The sequence below is a fragment of the Cnephaeus nilssonii genome (genome assembly GCF_951640355.1).
Source record: "Cnephaeus nilssonii genome assembly, chromosome: 1".
Lineage (NCBI taxonomy): Eukaryota > Metazoa > Chordata > Mammalia > Chiroptera > Vespertilionidae > Cnephaeus > Cnephaeus nilssonii.
In genome coordinates, this window is record NC_137072.1 from 32523101 (window position 1) to 32538095 (window position 14995).

General features: G+C 45.4%; 1 protein-coding gene across 1 annotated transcript; it reads left to right on the forward strand.

Moving 5' to 3' along the window:
* The first annotated feature begins 3514 nt into the window (after nucleotides 1–3514).
* Nucleotides 3515–14657, forward strand: GATA3 (GATA binding protein 3). The gene is made up of 3 exons (XM_079766663.1): nucleotides 3515–3987; nucleotides 8171–8296; nucleotides 12554–14657. The coding sequence occupies exons 1-3, from the start codon at nucleotides 3943–3945 to the stop codon at nucleotides 12836–12838; spliced, it is 456 nt and encodes a 151-aa protein (XP_079622789.1). The 5' UTR covers nucleotides 3515–3942; the 3' UTR covers nucleotides 12839–14657.
* The last annotated feature ends 338 nt before the right edge of the window (nucleotides 14658–14995 follow it).

The window sequence follows — 14995 nt, forward strand, 5'->3', positions numbered from 1 at the left end:
TCAGGGTTTTTTTCCAGGGTGACATTCACTCGGACTGCCTGAGTAGGACTGTCTCTTTTTAGTTGATATGTTTCAGCTAATCCAATTATTTTCAGACTGCTGCACGCGACAGTTGCATTGTTTATCCCGAGCCAGGAACTTTAATAGAGTCCGGATGCGGTTAGGCTGACAGAAAAACTCAGACCTGCGTGTTCAGTACATGAAAGTCGGCAGAGGGAGAGGGAGGTAGGCTGCTGGTGGAGTCAGAGAGAAAGCAAGAGGGAGAGCGGCCAGGAGAGTGAGTGGCCTGTCCCTGGTCAGGGGCTGGGCTTGGCACTGAGTGGAGGGTTTGAGAGAAATGGGGTGCAGTTTTCTGCGGAAAACCTGGGAGTAGATCAAAGGCTTGAGGTCTGATTGCAAAGAAAGCAGACCTGTGCATTTTGAGGTAGTGATGGGATTTTGTTTTTTAAGTTCTCTTTTCTGGTAGGGCTAAAAGTTTTGGGGGAAGATCGTGGTATCTGAGGCCCGTGTGGTGGTTTGGTATGGGGGAGGGGACAGAGTACCTTTTCCAAAAGCCTCTGGTTTCTCTGCCCTCGTTTCCAGGTTTGATTTCTCACCCAGTGTTGTGCATACCTTCGCCCCTCAGTTTAGTCCTTTTCTTTCTCTCATCTTTTTCCTTAAGACTCTGAATATGAACATGAACATTAGGGAGGTGGGGAGAGCTGCGGTTTCTCTAAACCAGAATCAGGGGTACCTATATACCTATTTTATTTTGTGTGTGTGTGTGTGTGTGTGTGTGTGTGTGTGTGTGTGTGTGTGTGTAGGGGGAGAGATAAGGAGCCAATTGAAATTTGGTTTTTTACTTCCTCCTCTTATTCCTTTCTCACAGTTTAAAAAAAAAGCACAGAAAAGCAAGGTTAGCACACCTGGGCATCGAGGGAGCTGGGACTTTTGGGAGTGTGGGATTGTGGAGGGGAAGTTTCTAGACATTTTCTGTGTAAAGACGGTGGAAGTGGTGGGCATTCTTGAGAAGGGGGATTCTTTTGGTTTTAGTGGTTGCTTTTTTTTTTTTTAAACCTCTTCTTTGCACTTGCCAAGGAGGAGACCGAGAGGAGAGGGTTGTCGCATTTTGGAGAGACCGTTGAGCTGTGGTTAGGGCACCTATCGCTTTTCTAATGAGGGCTGGCGCTGGGATAGCTCTTTGCAAACAAAAGACAAAGCCTTTCTGCAAATGGCCACTTCTTAGCTCCCCCCCTCCTGTGGGCATCTTACTCCACCTTCCTCTTCACAACCTCCACCCCTGCTTCCAGCCCCTGTCCTTCAGCCCAGTTTCTGGATTTCGGGCGGAGGCGAAGGCGTGTTTGAAAATGGCTGTTGAATGTCAAGAGGCCACGCAGCTTTGTGGTTCTTGTCACCTAAGACAGAGGTGTCTGTGTGAGTTGCTCACACCAGGCAGTGAGTGAGGGGAGAGAGAGAGAGAGAGAAAGCAGGAGATAGGCCCTCCATTAGGAAAATGGGTTGTTTGTGGAAGTCACGGGGACTAGAGGCAACAAGGAGAAAAGAAAAAAAATAAGTAAAACCCACGCAAGTCAATTGCAAACTTGCGGAGTGAATCAAGACAGAAAATTGCTCTACTGAGCAGTGCCTTGCTGAGGAGGCAACCGCTGCTAACTCTTAAGGTCCCTCTGAAAAGGAAGCTGTCATCCTCCCCACCGCCTGACAAAGGAAAGGAAGTCAGACTCTCTCGTCAGGCTGGGAGATCCCCCAGCCCAGGGTGCTGAGGAGCAGGGAGCCAGAGAAACCTCACGCCAGCTCTGCCAGCGGCCAAGTAGGAAAGGGACAAAATGGCTGGGAGCCCGAGAGGCCCCTGTCTTGGCAGGATGGAGAGTAGGCAGCCCCAGCCAGGCCAGGCCAGCATCCCTGTCCCCGGATGGGGCTGACCCAGTGCCCACTTGGGGCACGGAGCCTGCAGGGCTTGCCCGCCTCCTGGCTCTGGCAGCCCCTTCCTCCTTCCTCCATGCCTCCCCCACATCCAGCGGCTACAGCCCGCAGGCTTGGGCCCCGGGAAAGGTGTCTGGATGCAGTTCAGTCCAAAGCCTTTTTTGAGGACCGAGGGAAGCTATTGGGTCCCTAGAAAGTGCTCCTGGCACACCAGGACCATGTTGATGGAGATAATCACGGGGGTTCTTGGAAGGATCTGTGAAGACCCTGAGATGGGAACGGTTTTTTGAATTTGGAACAAGAGAAATAACAATAAAATCTCTCTTAACTCCTTGATATATATTTTATTATTTTTTGGGAAAGGAAAGTGAACAAAAACAACCCAATACTGGCATGGACTCCAAAGTGAAAGGAGACAAAACCCTCTTGCATTTCCTAAAAGTTCTTTTCCTTCTTCAAATCCAGCCCCGGAGAACAGCATGGGTCACAGGTGTAAGCTCTCTGATTCCCTCCGACTTGGTCTGGGGCCTCCAGAGGCAGCACAGGCCCTGTCCCCAGGCCAGTCTTGCCCTCCCAGCGAGGAGTCAAGATTCCCCATCACTCTGCTGGGTTTTCCTCTCCCAGCCCAGCCTGTCTTCCTAGTAGTTCTGAGTTAGCTGATTAATCTCCTAAAACAGCCTTCAGGAGCTCATCTCTCTTTTGCCCATCCCCCAACACCTCCCTCCCAGTACCCCAAAGAGAGCAAAATCGTCCTTACTCTGGCAGAGCCACTGGCTCCTGCAGGGTTGGGAGCGGCCCCGCGGGATAGAGGGGGGGGTTCGTTCCTTCGGGGGTCCCTTCTCAGGGCAGCCAGGTGTGGAGAACAGCCCCCAACAACCCGGCAAGTTCACCCAGAAACATTCCTCCTCCTGCAAAAGTTGAAAAGCATTCAGTAAGCAAACTCCCCCGGTCCCGAGATGGTATTTTGAGGGATTCTCTCCAGGAGCTTTTCCTCTGGAGGTGGGTCTGGCTCATTCTCCTGCCCAAACCTCGCCTGGCCGGTTTTTGTTGATTTTGTTTGTTTGTTTTTTTTGGAGAAAGAGCAACTGCAGGCAGGCCTTGGTTAATGAGCTGACCAAGCGCTCCCCCCACCCCCTTCCCTAACTGGCCTATTCGGATCTTCTGCCTCTCACTCTGCCCCTCTCCTGGCCCTTTCCCTCCCCTCATCTCCAGTTCCTTGCCTAAAGATGACACTTCAGTCCCTGTCACAGTGTCCGGGAAACTGTGGAAAACCTTGGCCTTTTCTAGAGGAAAAAAAGATGTGGAAATGAGTGGAACCTGCTGGGTGTTCATCTATTACTTGCCAGCCAGGGACATTTACAGTTTTATGGGAAGTAAAATCAAAAGCCCTCGCCACTAAAATCAGTCAGCCAATTGACCAATCTATTCATCTGTTTACTATCTGTTTACCTATCTTGCCATTGATTCATCTTCCCTTTCTCCCCATCCTAATCTTTATTACTTAATCAATCTGTATAGACAGACCTGCTGATGAGAATGGGTCACTTTTGTTTTCCTTTAAGGGAAATGAATGGAATGTTTGCTTTCGGGTGTCTGGGGCTCCGAATTTTCTCAGGGAACTCTTTCAAGTTGAAATTTGCCTGGGTCCCCAGCATTGATCTGGCCCAGAACAAGGTTCTGCTGCAGTTTATTCATGGGTGGGCCACTTCTATGTGTATGGGTTAGGCCATGAGCTGGCCATTCAAGAATTCTTTTCAGCATGGCAGCCACCTTCAAGGGAGATGGGGTGGGAAAGTTCCCTAAAAGAGGGAGAAGAGAGAAAAAACTTCTCTATTTGACTGTCATTCTCTAATTTGTGCACCATCAGCTTTTCTGCTTTTTTTCCCTTCCATAAGTGACTTATGTGTGATCTTGTTTCTAGAAGGCAGGGAGTGTGTGAACTGCGGGGCGACCTCTACCCCACTGTGGCGACGAGATGGCACTGGGCACTACCTGTGCAACGCCTGTGGGCTCTACCACAAGATGAATGGACAGAACCGACCCCTGATTAAGCCCAAGCGAAGGCTGGTGAGTTGTCTTTGGGAAGCATTGATCCAATACTAACTATTTGGTGTTTTTAATTTCCTCTCTCCCGGAGGAGAGCTTTCTGCAGGAAATTGGCAGGACAGCTCAAAATCATGTCAGCTTGCTCAGGATAGTATCCTCCTCGCCCCCTTTCTTTTTTCAAATTAGATGCACAGAAAAGCTTTCTCTCTTACTATTTTCCTCTCCAGTCACTTACCAAATTGTTAAGGGTGCTGACTTTTTGTTTATCAAATCTGAAATGTATTCACTAATAGAAGGAGTACTTTAACAGGATCAGGACCACTGATGGAAGATGCATTGATAATGACTGACAGATGGAGAAACCTAGGATGAGAATAGAATGTCCCAGGCACCCCCCAGAACTTGGTCCTGAGGTGGTAGAAGTGGTCACAGCCGCAGTGCTGGATGAATCTCATGCGCCAGTGATTTAAGATTAATGGGGCCAGTTAACAGGATTTCGCAAGCCGAAGACATTGTATGCAGTGGAGTTTTTCATCTTAGAAAGTGAGGACTTTCCACACGTAATTCCTGTGGGAAAAAATGTGTGATTTCCAGATTGCCTGTTGGTGTCACCCAGCATTTGGTCTTAGACTCCCCCCCCCCCCCCATTGAACTACGATCACTAGGGTGCTAGTTTTTATCCCCCCTCTTTTTTCTTTCTTAAACTTCTTAACCCTTTACAAACACTTGAGAAAACCTGGCGCTATCAAGCATTTATTAGGAAAACTAGCAGAAGTTCATTTGTCAACTTGTCCTCAGAACCTCAGGCCAGCTTGAATAGCAAGTGCATGTAACAGACAAATAAAAGCAGGTTTGGCCAAGCGTAACTTTACAACCACAGTCGAGAAATCAAAATGTTTTTTGTGGTGATGACATTCACCATGTAGAGTGGGGAGGAGGGGGTTTTCCCCATGCAAATTAATGTTGAAGAAGCATCCATCAAATTCTAAGAGGGAAAAATCTAAATCCTTTCTATTTTTTTTAAAAAAGAATTATGCGTCTTTCCCATCAGATTTCAGTGCAATTCAACACCTTTCACATCCTCTTCCGAAGAAGGAAAAACTTTCTAGGGATGGAAGTGCCCACGTGACTAATTTTTGGCAATCCTTAGTCTCTAAGCTTTATTCTTTCTGATCTTTGCCCCTTTCTCCAACTTTCTCAACCTCCTGGTCCCCGTGCACTTCGGTTTTTTTTTTTTTTCCTTTCTCTCCTGTGCAAAGCTAACTTCCTAGGAAAAAGCTGCCGGATATCTGAGCACTGGAGATAACTCATAAACAACAACTCAGCTTCCCTAACCTAAACGTCAAGATGTTTGAACGGATCAGAACAAGACATGTTTAAAAAAAAAAAAAAAATGGCTGGAGGTGTTAGCACAGAATGAATATGATCACACCACAAAAGAATGTTCTGAATCACTCAAAACCTGGCCTTCATTAAAAAAAAGTAAAAAAGAAAAAACTAACAACAAAAACCTCTTGTTAAAAATAAGTCATGGTACTATTATAATTGAGCTTTTTTTTTTAAAGGTAAAAGTAAAGAAGGAAAAAGGGGACGTAAAGTCTCAGACTACGGGCTGATTGATGAGCGAGAGTACATTTGACATTTTCTTGGGGTTTCTTCTGTCTGGGCAGATTGCACAGGAGGCTCTCCTTGCATTTTATATAATACTGTCTTCATTCACCTTTCAGAAGCAATCGCTAGACTCTGAGTAATAATTACTTTTAATTCTAGAGTTCATTGGCTGTCACATTTTCAGCTGTCTTTTCTGTCTTACTCATCTGTTCTGGGTGGTTTTATATTTTTAGTTCCATAGAATTCATATGCTCTGTCCCGAGAGACACTCGGAGCAAATTCAGGATTTTTTTATTTTATTTTATTTTTTAGCCCTTAGTTGCATTTGACTTCTGCGTACCTAGAACCTTTCTTTTTCTTCTCTCCTATATTTCCTGTCCCTCCATCCCAGCTTTGTGTCTCCAGATTGTTATTTTCATGTTTTGCACAGTTGCAGATTCACTGAGGGCCACCCAGCCCAACATGTAGCTAGCTCCCCGTCAGATGCATATCTAACACTGAGTAAACTCACGCAGGAAATGGGAGAAGTGACCGAAGGGAAGAGCCATAGAATTCTTTCCTCAGTGTCGCCGGGCCAGGCTTTTCGTAGGTTTGACAACCAGCTGAGTAGCTTGCTTTATTAATGTACTTTGTCTCCTGCTAGTGAATCAAACCGCGTGGCTTTGGGAGGTTCTGCATAAATTCGCATAAAGTCTGTAGACCAGAGACGTTTTCTGAGTCTGCTCCTATTTATGAAACTGCCAATATGCTGCAAAGGACGCACTCTAATTTTACCAGTTGGCCTGATGTGCTTGTGTGATACATTCCAAGTTGTTGGGCTGGGAAATCCGGTGGCTGAGTAGATATTAGTCTACTATATCCGAGTATTTCTTTTAAAGGAGAGAAAAAAAGTACAGGAAGATCATAATAATCACATAATAACATAATTGTCAAAATCATTAAACACTGATTTAATGTATTTTTTTCTTTCCAAGAATACAGAAGAACCAGTTATTTGAGTGTTAAATTATCACATTTCATAAAGGCAGGTGGGGTTAGAGGCAGGTAGGTTGTATTGAATTATTTTTAAAGCGGACGTCCAAAAAGTAGAACCTTTTCGATTATGATAGATAAGGGCTGTTTTTAATTTCAGGTTCCTTAGAATGCAGAAAGTAAGTACTACTCCTACAAAAAGAGAGGCTCTGCTATTGAAGCCTGTAGGACGGAGGAGCGTGTCTGTGGAGCAATTTAGTGGCTTTGAAAGGAAAGGAAGCAGTCTGGTTAACTCAGGATGGCCAGTGGGCTTTCCATACCGGCAGCTTCAGATCTTTGATAAAATATTGATGGAAAAATACGCCACAATTTCTGTCCCTTTTGTCCTATGCTTTTATAACTATGCCAGAATTTTTTTTTTTTTTTTATTAAGCTAGCTGAATTCTTTCTCCTCCTCTTGCCTTTCATAACATTTTTGAGTTCAGGAGCAGGAATAATTTTGTGGTTAAAATTTTCTTTTTATGTTGTGGGGGACGGGGCTGAGGAGTTGAGAGGTGAATGTTAGAAGTGGCCCAACTCCATTTTTTCCCAAATGTTTTTGAGTTTAATTTTCTTTTTGACAGTATGGACATAGAGAATAGCCCCCTTGTAAATGTGTGCCAAAAGGAAGTGAAAGATAAATTTCTCTTTTAAAAGAAATGAAGGCCGTGACACAATCAAATAATTAAAATTCAAGTTGAGGTTGACATTTGACCTGCAACTATTGTGCTCCGTGAACAGCAAATAGGAAATACCTAATTTCCAGAAGGTGGAGTGAGATGAGAGCAGGAGGGAGGGGTGCCACGTTCCTGTTGAAGACCAAAATCCCCTCTTTATAGTTTGTCTCATTAACTAAAAGCTGCCTAGAGAGAATGAGGGTGGCTGTCACCGTGAGTGACCAAGTCTGAGCGTGGGCTGTGTAAATGTAGGACTGCTGCAGATTTGCCGAGGGTCTTGTTCACTCTGGATGCCCTGCTTGGTGCTTCCTAAATTGTGCACCCCGTGCACGCCAGCTCACCCAGGCACAGACATTCTCATCCCGTTAGCACTCTGTTCTTTAATAAGCCAGCCTTGTTTCATCCGGGGTCTGTGAAGTGCTTTTGGTGCCTTTGGGACTGTGCTTACTTTGCTGTTAGTAATTGTGGTGGCCAGGTGCCTCATTGAGAAGTCATATCTGAGCAGTTGCATTTGAAAAAGACCTCTTGTAGGCCTGGCGAAGGAGGCTACTGGTTAATTCAGAATGGCCCCCCGTAAAAACGAAACATCTGGTGGACTTTGTGGGATAGGGAGAGGGGGAAATTGACTCAGAGGATAGTATTGGCTTACGGATCCTCCCAAATTCTACACAGGAGCGCAGCAGGCTAAATTCTGACCATGCGGCTGCAGGCTGGCACGCTCCTCTGCCAGTGGATCTTCTATATTTTTCTTTTTGAGGCTGCTTTTGGGGATCTTCCTTACTTTCATGTGGGCCACTTGCTAGTTTTGATTTCAATGATAATTTTTTTAAGTCTGTCTCTGTAGTTCTGAAAACACATTTAACATTTGTTTTGATTTCCCCCCCTCCCCTCTCTCCACTCCCCAGTCGGCAGCAAGAAGGGCAGGAACGTCCTGTGCAAACTGTCAAACCACCACTACCACGCTCTGGAGGAGGAATGCCAACGGGGACCCTGTCTGCAATGCCTGTGGGCTCTACTACAAGCTGCACAATGTAAGTGTCCCGGGAGCCAGCCACGGCCGTCTCCCTTGCTGACGATGCCCAGTGCACAGCGTCACCCTCCCCAGGCCCCCCCTCGGGGCCAAACAACAGGCCTCCGATAATCAGTGCGGCAGGACCGGTGTAGGGAACTGCTCTGTACAGCGTAGCCTTGCTGAGAGAGAAGGGTTTAAGGACAGACAATCCAGCCCACTTAGCACATGTGGAGAATATCAGCAAACACTGCAGGTAATGCAGCAATCTAACATGGGTGGTGGATTCGGGTCTGGGTTTTTAGGGGGAAAAAACTTCCCCTTGGAAAACAAAAACAAGTCACGATTTATATTTTGATGTTTTCTTGTGTTTGTATTTCTGGCACAAAAAGAGAAAAGTAACTAGAATTATAATGCATGGCACAGAAATCCCTGAAGCGCAGAGGACCGAGATCCAGTTACTGAGGGGCAAGTCTTGGCTTACCCTGCGCTGTGAATTTTAAATGGATTCTCTGTGTAGAAGACACGAGATGAAATGTCTGAGAGATTTCATCTGTGGGCTTTGTCCTAATCAGCAGAGAACTGAGGAAAGCTGAGGGAAGAATCCCAGAGCGCTTGCCCAGACTAGGGAAAAAAAACCCTGCTTTTCTCCTTCTATATATCATATTAGCAGGATGATAATTGTCAGTCAGTCACCTGGGTTTAGCTTTGTCAGTTCTAACCTTTTAATTTGGGGACCTCCCATGTTGCAGTGTCTTTGCCTTAAAAAAATTTTCCTCCAAACAACTCTGGCTAAAAGGCTGTGACCTAGTTAGGCCCGAAGTTTGCCTTAGTCTAAGGTGACCAGATCGTCCCGCTTTTGGCGGGACAAAACCGATTTTTAACAATTTGTCCTGCGTCCTACGGACTTTTTATTTTTTTTATTTTTTTTTTAAATTTCTTTATTGATTAAGGTGTCACATATTTGTCCTCATCCCCCCATTCCCATCCCACACCCCTCCCCATGGATGCCCCAACCCTCTGTTGAACTTAAGCATTGGTTAGGCTCATATGCATGCACACAAGACCTTTGGTTGATCACCTACGGACTTTTTAAAAAAGTCCGTGGGACGCAGGACAAATTGTTAAAAATCGGTTTTGTCCCGCCAAAAGCGGGACGATCTGGTCACCTTACCTTAGTCCCAAAGACAGAATTGTCCTTTTCCTCTCACTGCCACTCTCTTCTTCGGCTCCATCTGATTTTCCTAAAGTCAGATGTTATTTGGCTTTGGCAAAGTCTGGGGCTGAATGGGGAAAAGGCAAAGCTTTTTGCTCTCGGCCATTCCGGCAGTCACCTCTTACCCAGGAATACCTGGGAATTTGGGAGGAAGTGTTTCTGGTTAAATTTTTTGAGTCACAGGAGAACTTCTTAGGGTGACCCCAGCACCCTTGTCTTTTTTTACCCTTTGGGCGTAAGTTGCTGAGATTCCCCGAGAGCCTGCAAAACTCACCTCCCTGCCTTCAGTGTCACACTCTGGCTACGGGCCCCAGCAGGGCCAGCACTGATGGAACTAGGGTCTTCCTCGAGTCGGTTCTTCTCTCTCAGATCCCTGGACTGTGTCTGCATACATTTATCAGCATTGAAGCCCAAGTCCGTTTTCACTCGGGGGAATGTACTTGCTCATTGCAGTGGAGAGAAACAGATTTGTGATGAAAATCTGGAAGATTTGGGGCATTAGAGTTTATGAGCTATCCAGTCATTAGCACAGCCTATAAAATTATTTTGGGGTTGTAATTTATGATTTTCAAAGAACTTTTCATGTTACTTGATTACAGTGGAGCCTCATGAGGTAGACAGAGCAGAAATTATTTCTATTTCCGGTTTACTTAGAGAAATTATGACTCAGAGAAGCAAGTAACTTGTGCAAGGGAACATGGCTGGTGCAGTGGCCGAGGCAGGACCCGATTTCAGAGAAGCAGATGGTTTTCCCGGGGAGCATCAGAACTGATGGGGACCAGTGGAAACTCAGTGCCTTCTCGTTTTAGAATGTACCCGAGTTCAATTCAAAGCAATGAATTGTGTGTGTTTGTATATTTCTTTCCTATTTCCATAGAAGTATGGGAAATTAACCAGGTATAAGTTTCTTGGACTCCTTAGCCATGATGAGATATGATCTCACTTGTGTCTAGTCTAAAGATAAATGTTTCTGAATATTATGAATTTCTCATCAAATCAAAGAAAAGTCCAGGAACTCTCTTCACCGCTCATTCTCCTCCTATTCTTAATTAGCTCATGATTGCATGGCTGGGCTCCTGTGGGAGAGAAACTTGCTCATCAGTAAGAGTGGCTTTTCTGTCTTCTCTGGTTTAGTAAGAATTCACAAAAGGAGGCTACTGATGCGTATTTAACAATAAGAGTTACTAATCCATTAACATTCTCTTCGTGTTGTTGTTTGTTCTGCCCATCTAGATACCTGCATATGTATGCCATAAGTTAGTTCCCTTTCTGCTTATCTAGGTGTTTAGATAACTACCTACCTCAGTATCAGTGAATCTAGGTGGTGTTGGGACTAGTTATCTGGGTTTGTGTGGCTATCTGTGTAACTAGATATTATATTTAGATATCTGGCTGTGTGTATCTAGATATCCGGGTAAAGAGCTGTGTGTCTGGACATTATCTGGGGGAAGATTTGATGTGACAGTAGATTCCTATCACCTCTGTAGGCAGCACCTTTACCTTGATTATAACTTTGAAGAAGGAACCCAGAGATGTTCTTTTGGCAACGACCTTTTAGCTCTTCTGCCATCACTTACGCTGCCTTCCTGGCACAAGGGGAAATCAGGTCTCAGCTCCAGTGTGAGGTTCTGTACCCCCCGCCGCCCCCGCCCCGACACCCTCCCCCACTTCCCACCTCCCACCCCACTCACCCCGTGACCTCTCCCAACTCAGCTCCAGGAAGCTGTGTGTTTGCTGCTCTCAGAAGCGCAGTCAGCAGCCCGTCCCTCTTGCCTGTTTGAATTCTTTCTTCTTTAACTGCCGTTTGTTCGCTTTTGGAACAAACAGGTAGATCCCAGAGCCATGAGAAACTTCGTTTTTTCCCCCTCACCTTTGAGGATGTTTTTCCCCAGGGAGTCAGGAATGACCAAGACCCTGACATTCCCTCCTTGAGTTGCTTTGCCACATTTCCCTGGAAACGCGGCCAGATGTGGTTTGCTGCACGGGACAGATGACTGCTATTGTGGTTAATTTGATTCTGACTCCTCATGGAGAGTGGTCTCTGTGGCTTTGTAATGCCCCCTCTCTTGATTCAGCCTGCCTCCCCCCCCTCCCCAAAGCAAATGTATCTTAAAAAGAAAACCAATGAGTCTCATGGAGAAGAGAGATGTGGTATGCTGTCTCAGAGGCTGAAGACTTGTGATCTTTCGAGTAGCTGCTTGCCTCTGTCTTTAGTTCTTTCCTGGTTTTTGATTTTTAGGATGAGAGCACTTTCATGCTAGGACAGTGCTTTGCATCCCCCAAGTGGTTTAGCTGTTTGTCTAGTGAGAAGGGGAGAGTTAGAACTAGGTAGAAATGGCAATTTTCAGTCATTGCAGTTGCTGTGACATGGGCAAGAGATGACCTTTTGAAAAGATAGGTGTATTAAAACATGACCCCAGAACACACAAATTCCTGGGGCAGATTTGACAGCACCTCTCCTTGCCAAAGGCCAGGTAGAGGAGAGGCAGCCAACATTTACTTGGAATCGGAGTACAGTCCTAGTTTCCCGAAGCAGATGCACATAAACGCTTCTGGCCGCCTCGGCAGTGCTTTTAAAGTCCAACAGGGATTTCAGGAGAGGAGACAAAGTGCTATGTCCCCCTTGAAGATGCCTCCATCCTGATGAAACAGTCTCAGGAAATTCTAACGAAGTAAGACAAGTTATTATATTTTAGGGAAATACAGTCATAATGGGTAGGTCTCTAGAATGTGGTCCTTGGGAACGCAGAGTTCCCGCAGGCAGATTCCCCCCAAATGACTGATATGGATGAACATGATTAATAACCTCTGCTTGGAACACCTTCCCCATGGTCTCTTGGTTTCGGAAACTGATAGAGGCTGACAGTCAGAGCTCCGCCGCAGACCTAGCCTGTGGGCCCTTGGGTCCCCGGGAAGGGGGCAGGATGGGGTGGGAGGAAGGGGCCCCAGGAGAGCAGAGCCCTGAGCTGGGCAGTCAGAGGGACCTGTGTTGGAGTGGGAAAGCCTGTACCGTTTCAGAGCCAGCAACAAAGTAAAAAAAAAAAAAAATTGATCTTTGTTTAGATTAACAGACCCCTGACTATGAAGAAGGAAGGCATCCAGACCAGAAACCGAAAAATGTCTAGCAAATCCAAAAAGTGCAAAAAGGTACATGACACACTGGAGGACTTCCCCAAGAGCAGCTCCTTCAACCCAGCCGCCCTCTCCAGACACATGTCCTCCCTCAGCCACATTTCGCCCTTCAGCCACTCCAGCCACATGCTGACCACTCCGACGCCGATGCACCCGCCGTCCAGCCTCTCCTTTGGACCTCACCACCCTTCCAGTATGGTCACCGCCATGGGTTAGATTCTCTGCTCGATGCTCAAAGGCCTCCAGGCAAGAGTGCCTCCAGCCCCTTCTACGTGCGTTTTTGCAGGAGTATATCATGAAATCGAGAACCGATGGATATCTGTTCGTTTTGAAGGCAGAAGGCAAAATGTTTGCCACTTTTGCTGAGGAGCTCACGGTGGCGTCTGCGTTCCCAATCACTGAATCTGGATCCCATTTGTGAATAAGCCATTCAGACTCATGTTCCCTATTTAACAGGGTCTCTCTAGTGCTGTGAAAAAAAAATGCTGAACATTGCATATAACTTATAATGTAAGAAATACTGTACATTTGAAGAAGACTTTATTGCATCTGGGTAGCTGTAAGGAAGGCATGAAGGATGCCAAGAATTTTAAGGAAGATGGGGGAAATCAAGTATGGAAATTAAGAAGAAACTAGGTCTGATGTCCAAATGGACAAACTGCCAGTTTTGTTTCCCTTCACTGGCCACAGGTGCTTGATTGCATTAAAAAAAAAAAAAAGAAAAAAAGAAAAAAAGAACAAAAAAAAAAAAGTCGTAGGCGAATCATTTGTTCAAAGCTGTGGGCCTCTGCTTAGGAAATTGTATCAGTTCGGGCAATCCGTGTTAACACTCACATTTTGCCATCGAGGGTTTCAGATAGCCTTTTCCCAGGCCTACATGCTGCGTGATCCAGTCCCTGTAATTGTTGTTTGTATGTATAATTCAAAGCACCAAAATAAGAAAAGATGTAGATTTATTTCATCATATTATACAGACTGAATCGTTGTACAAATTTATTTACTGCTAGTGTTAAGATCTGCTTCTTTTTGTTTAATATTTTTCTTCTCTCTCAATTTTTGGTTGAATAAACTAGATAATATTCAATTGACCTAAGGTGATTGTGCTCCAGAGGGCTTCTTTTCCCTTTTGTTTTTTGATGATATTTATTAAATAGCTTCTAAGGGTACAGCAGCATCTGTCGTTTCACTCACTCCTCCCGCAGCCTGTGCTATGAGGGTAGCAGTGTATGAGCTACCGACATGCATGTCAGCGCCTTAGGCCGGACAGCCCTGGTCCTGGGAGCAGCCTGGCTGATTGTTAGTTCTGTTGTACTCTGTGTTAGTGATCACTGCCTTTAATCTAATCTGTTGGAATAATAATATAAAATAAATAAAGTGAAAATATTTTAAAACAACCCAATAACATCGTATCAAAGTGTGGCCACGCTCTTCTAGAACCTGGTAGCTCTAGCTAATTTAAGAAAAAGAAGTTTAAAAAGAAACAACACCCAAACACATGAAGTTATTCACTGGGAGATCATGCAAACCCCAGATCATTCACATTTATTCCTTTGGGAAACTGGGCTGTTTAGAGCCATCCATGTAGTCCCAAGGATTTACGAGGGGGTGGGAGTAGCTTCCGGGGTCCCTCAGTGAGCTGCAGCTCCCTCTTCCTTGTGCACCTCGAATGAGTAGCCCATCTTCTCGCAGGAGAAACCGGAAGATGTCCTTGCTGAGATTCCCAGGCAGACTGCAGCTGAGGGATTCCTCGCTGTTCTCTGCAAGACGTGAAGGAGCTGGGCTGGCTCTTGAGGTCATTTCTGTTGCTTTTCTACTGTTGAATTGAATAATACCACATGGAGAGTTTATTGGAATGTTTGCGAAACACGAAATAACCATTTTGTAACGTATGCTGTATAGTTTCCTTTTCCTCTGTTGACCGAATGTGTAACTATGACACACATTTAAAAACTTCTGTTAATCACCTTTCTGCTTTCTTAGCAAATATTTTAAACCTAAAGCTAAATGTTGAAATAAAGGAGTCGAGAATCACTGAGATGCAGATGGAGATCTTACTGGGTCCTAATTAATGATCTACAATTCCAATGTTGTTTTGAGTTGCCTTCGAGGCACCGAAGGAAATCATCATCTATTGCCGTCTGAAACTTGGGAGATTTTATGGTATGGTTCCAATGTCTCAGGACTCGCCACCTCGCTTCTTCACGCACAGATCTGAGTTAATGAATGCCCTTTCACCTTAAGAACAGGGAGTTCAAATTCTTGGCATTCTTGGGGTAGGAAAAGGCGGGGGTTAGGGGGGGCACACAGAAAAATCCCAAACTCAGTACTCTAGCTCCATTTGTTTTAGGTACTGTAGTGGCATATTTGATCTTA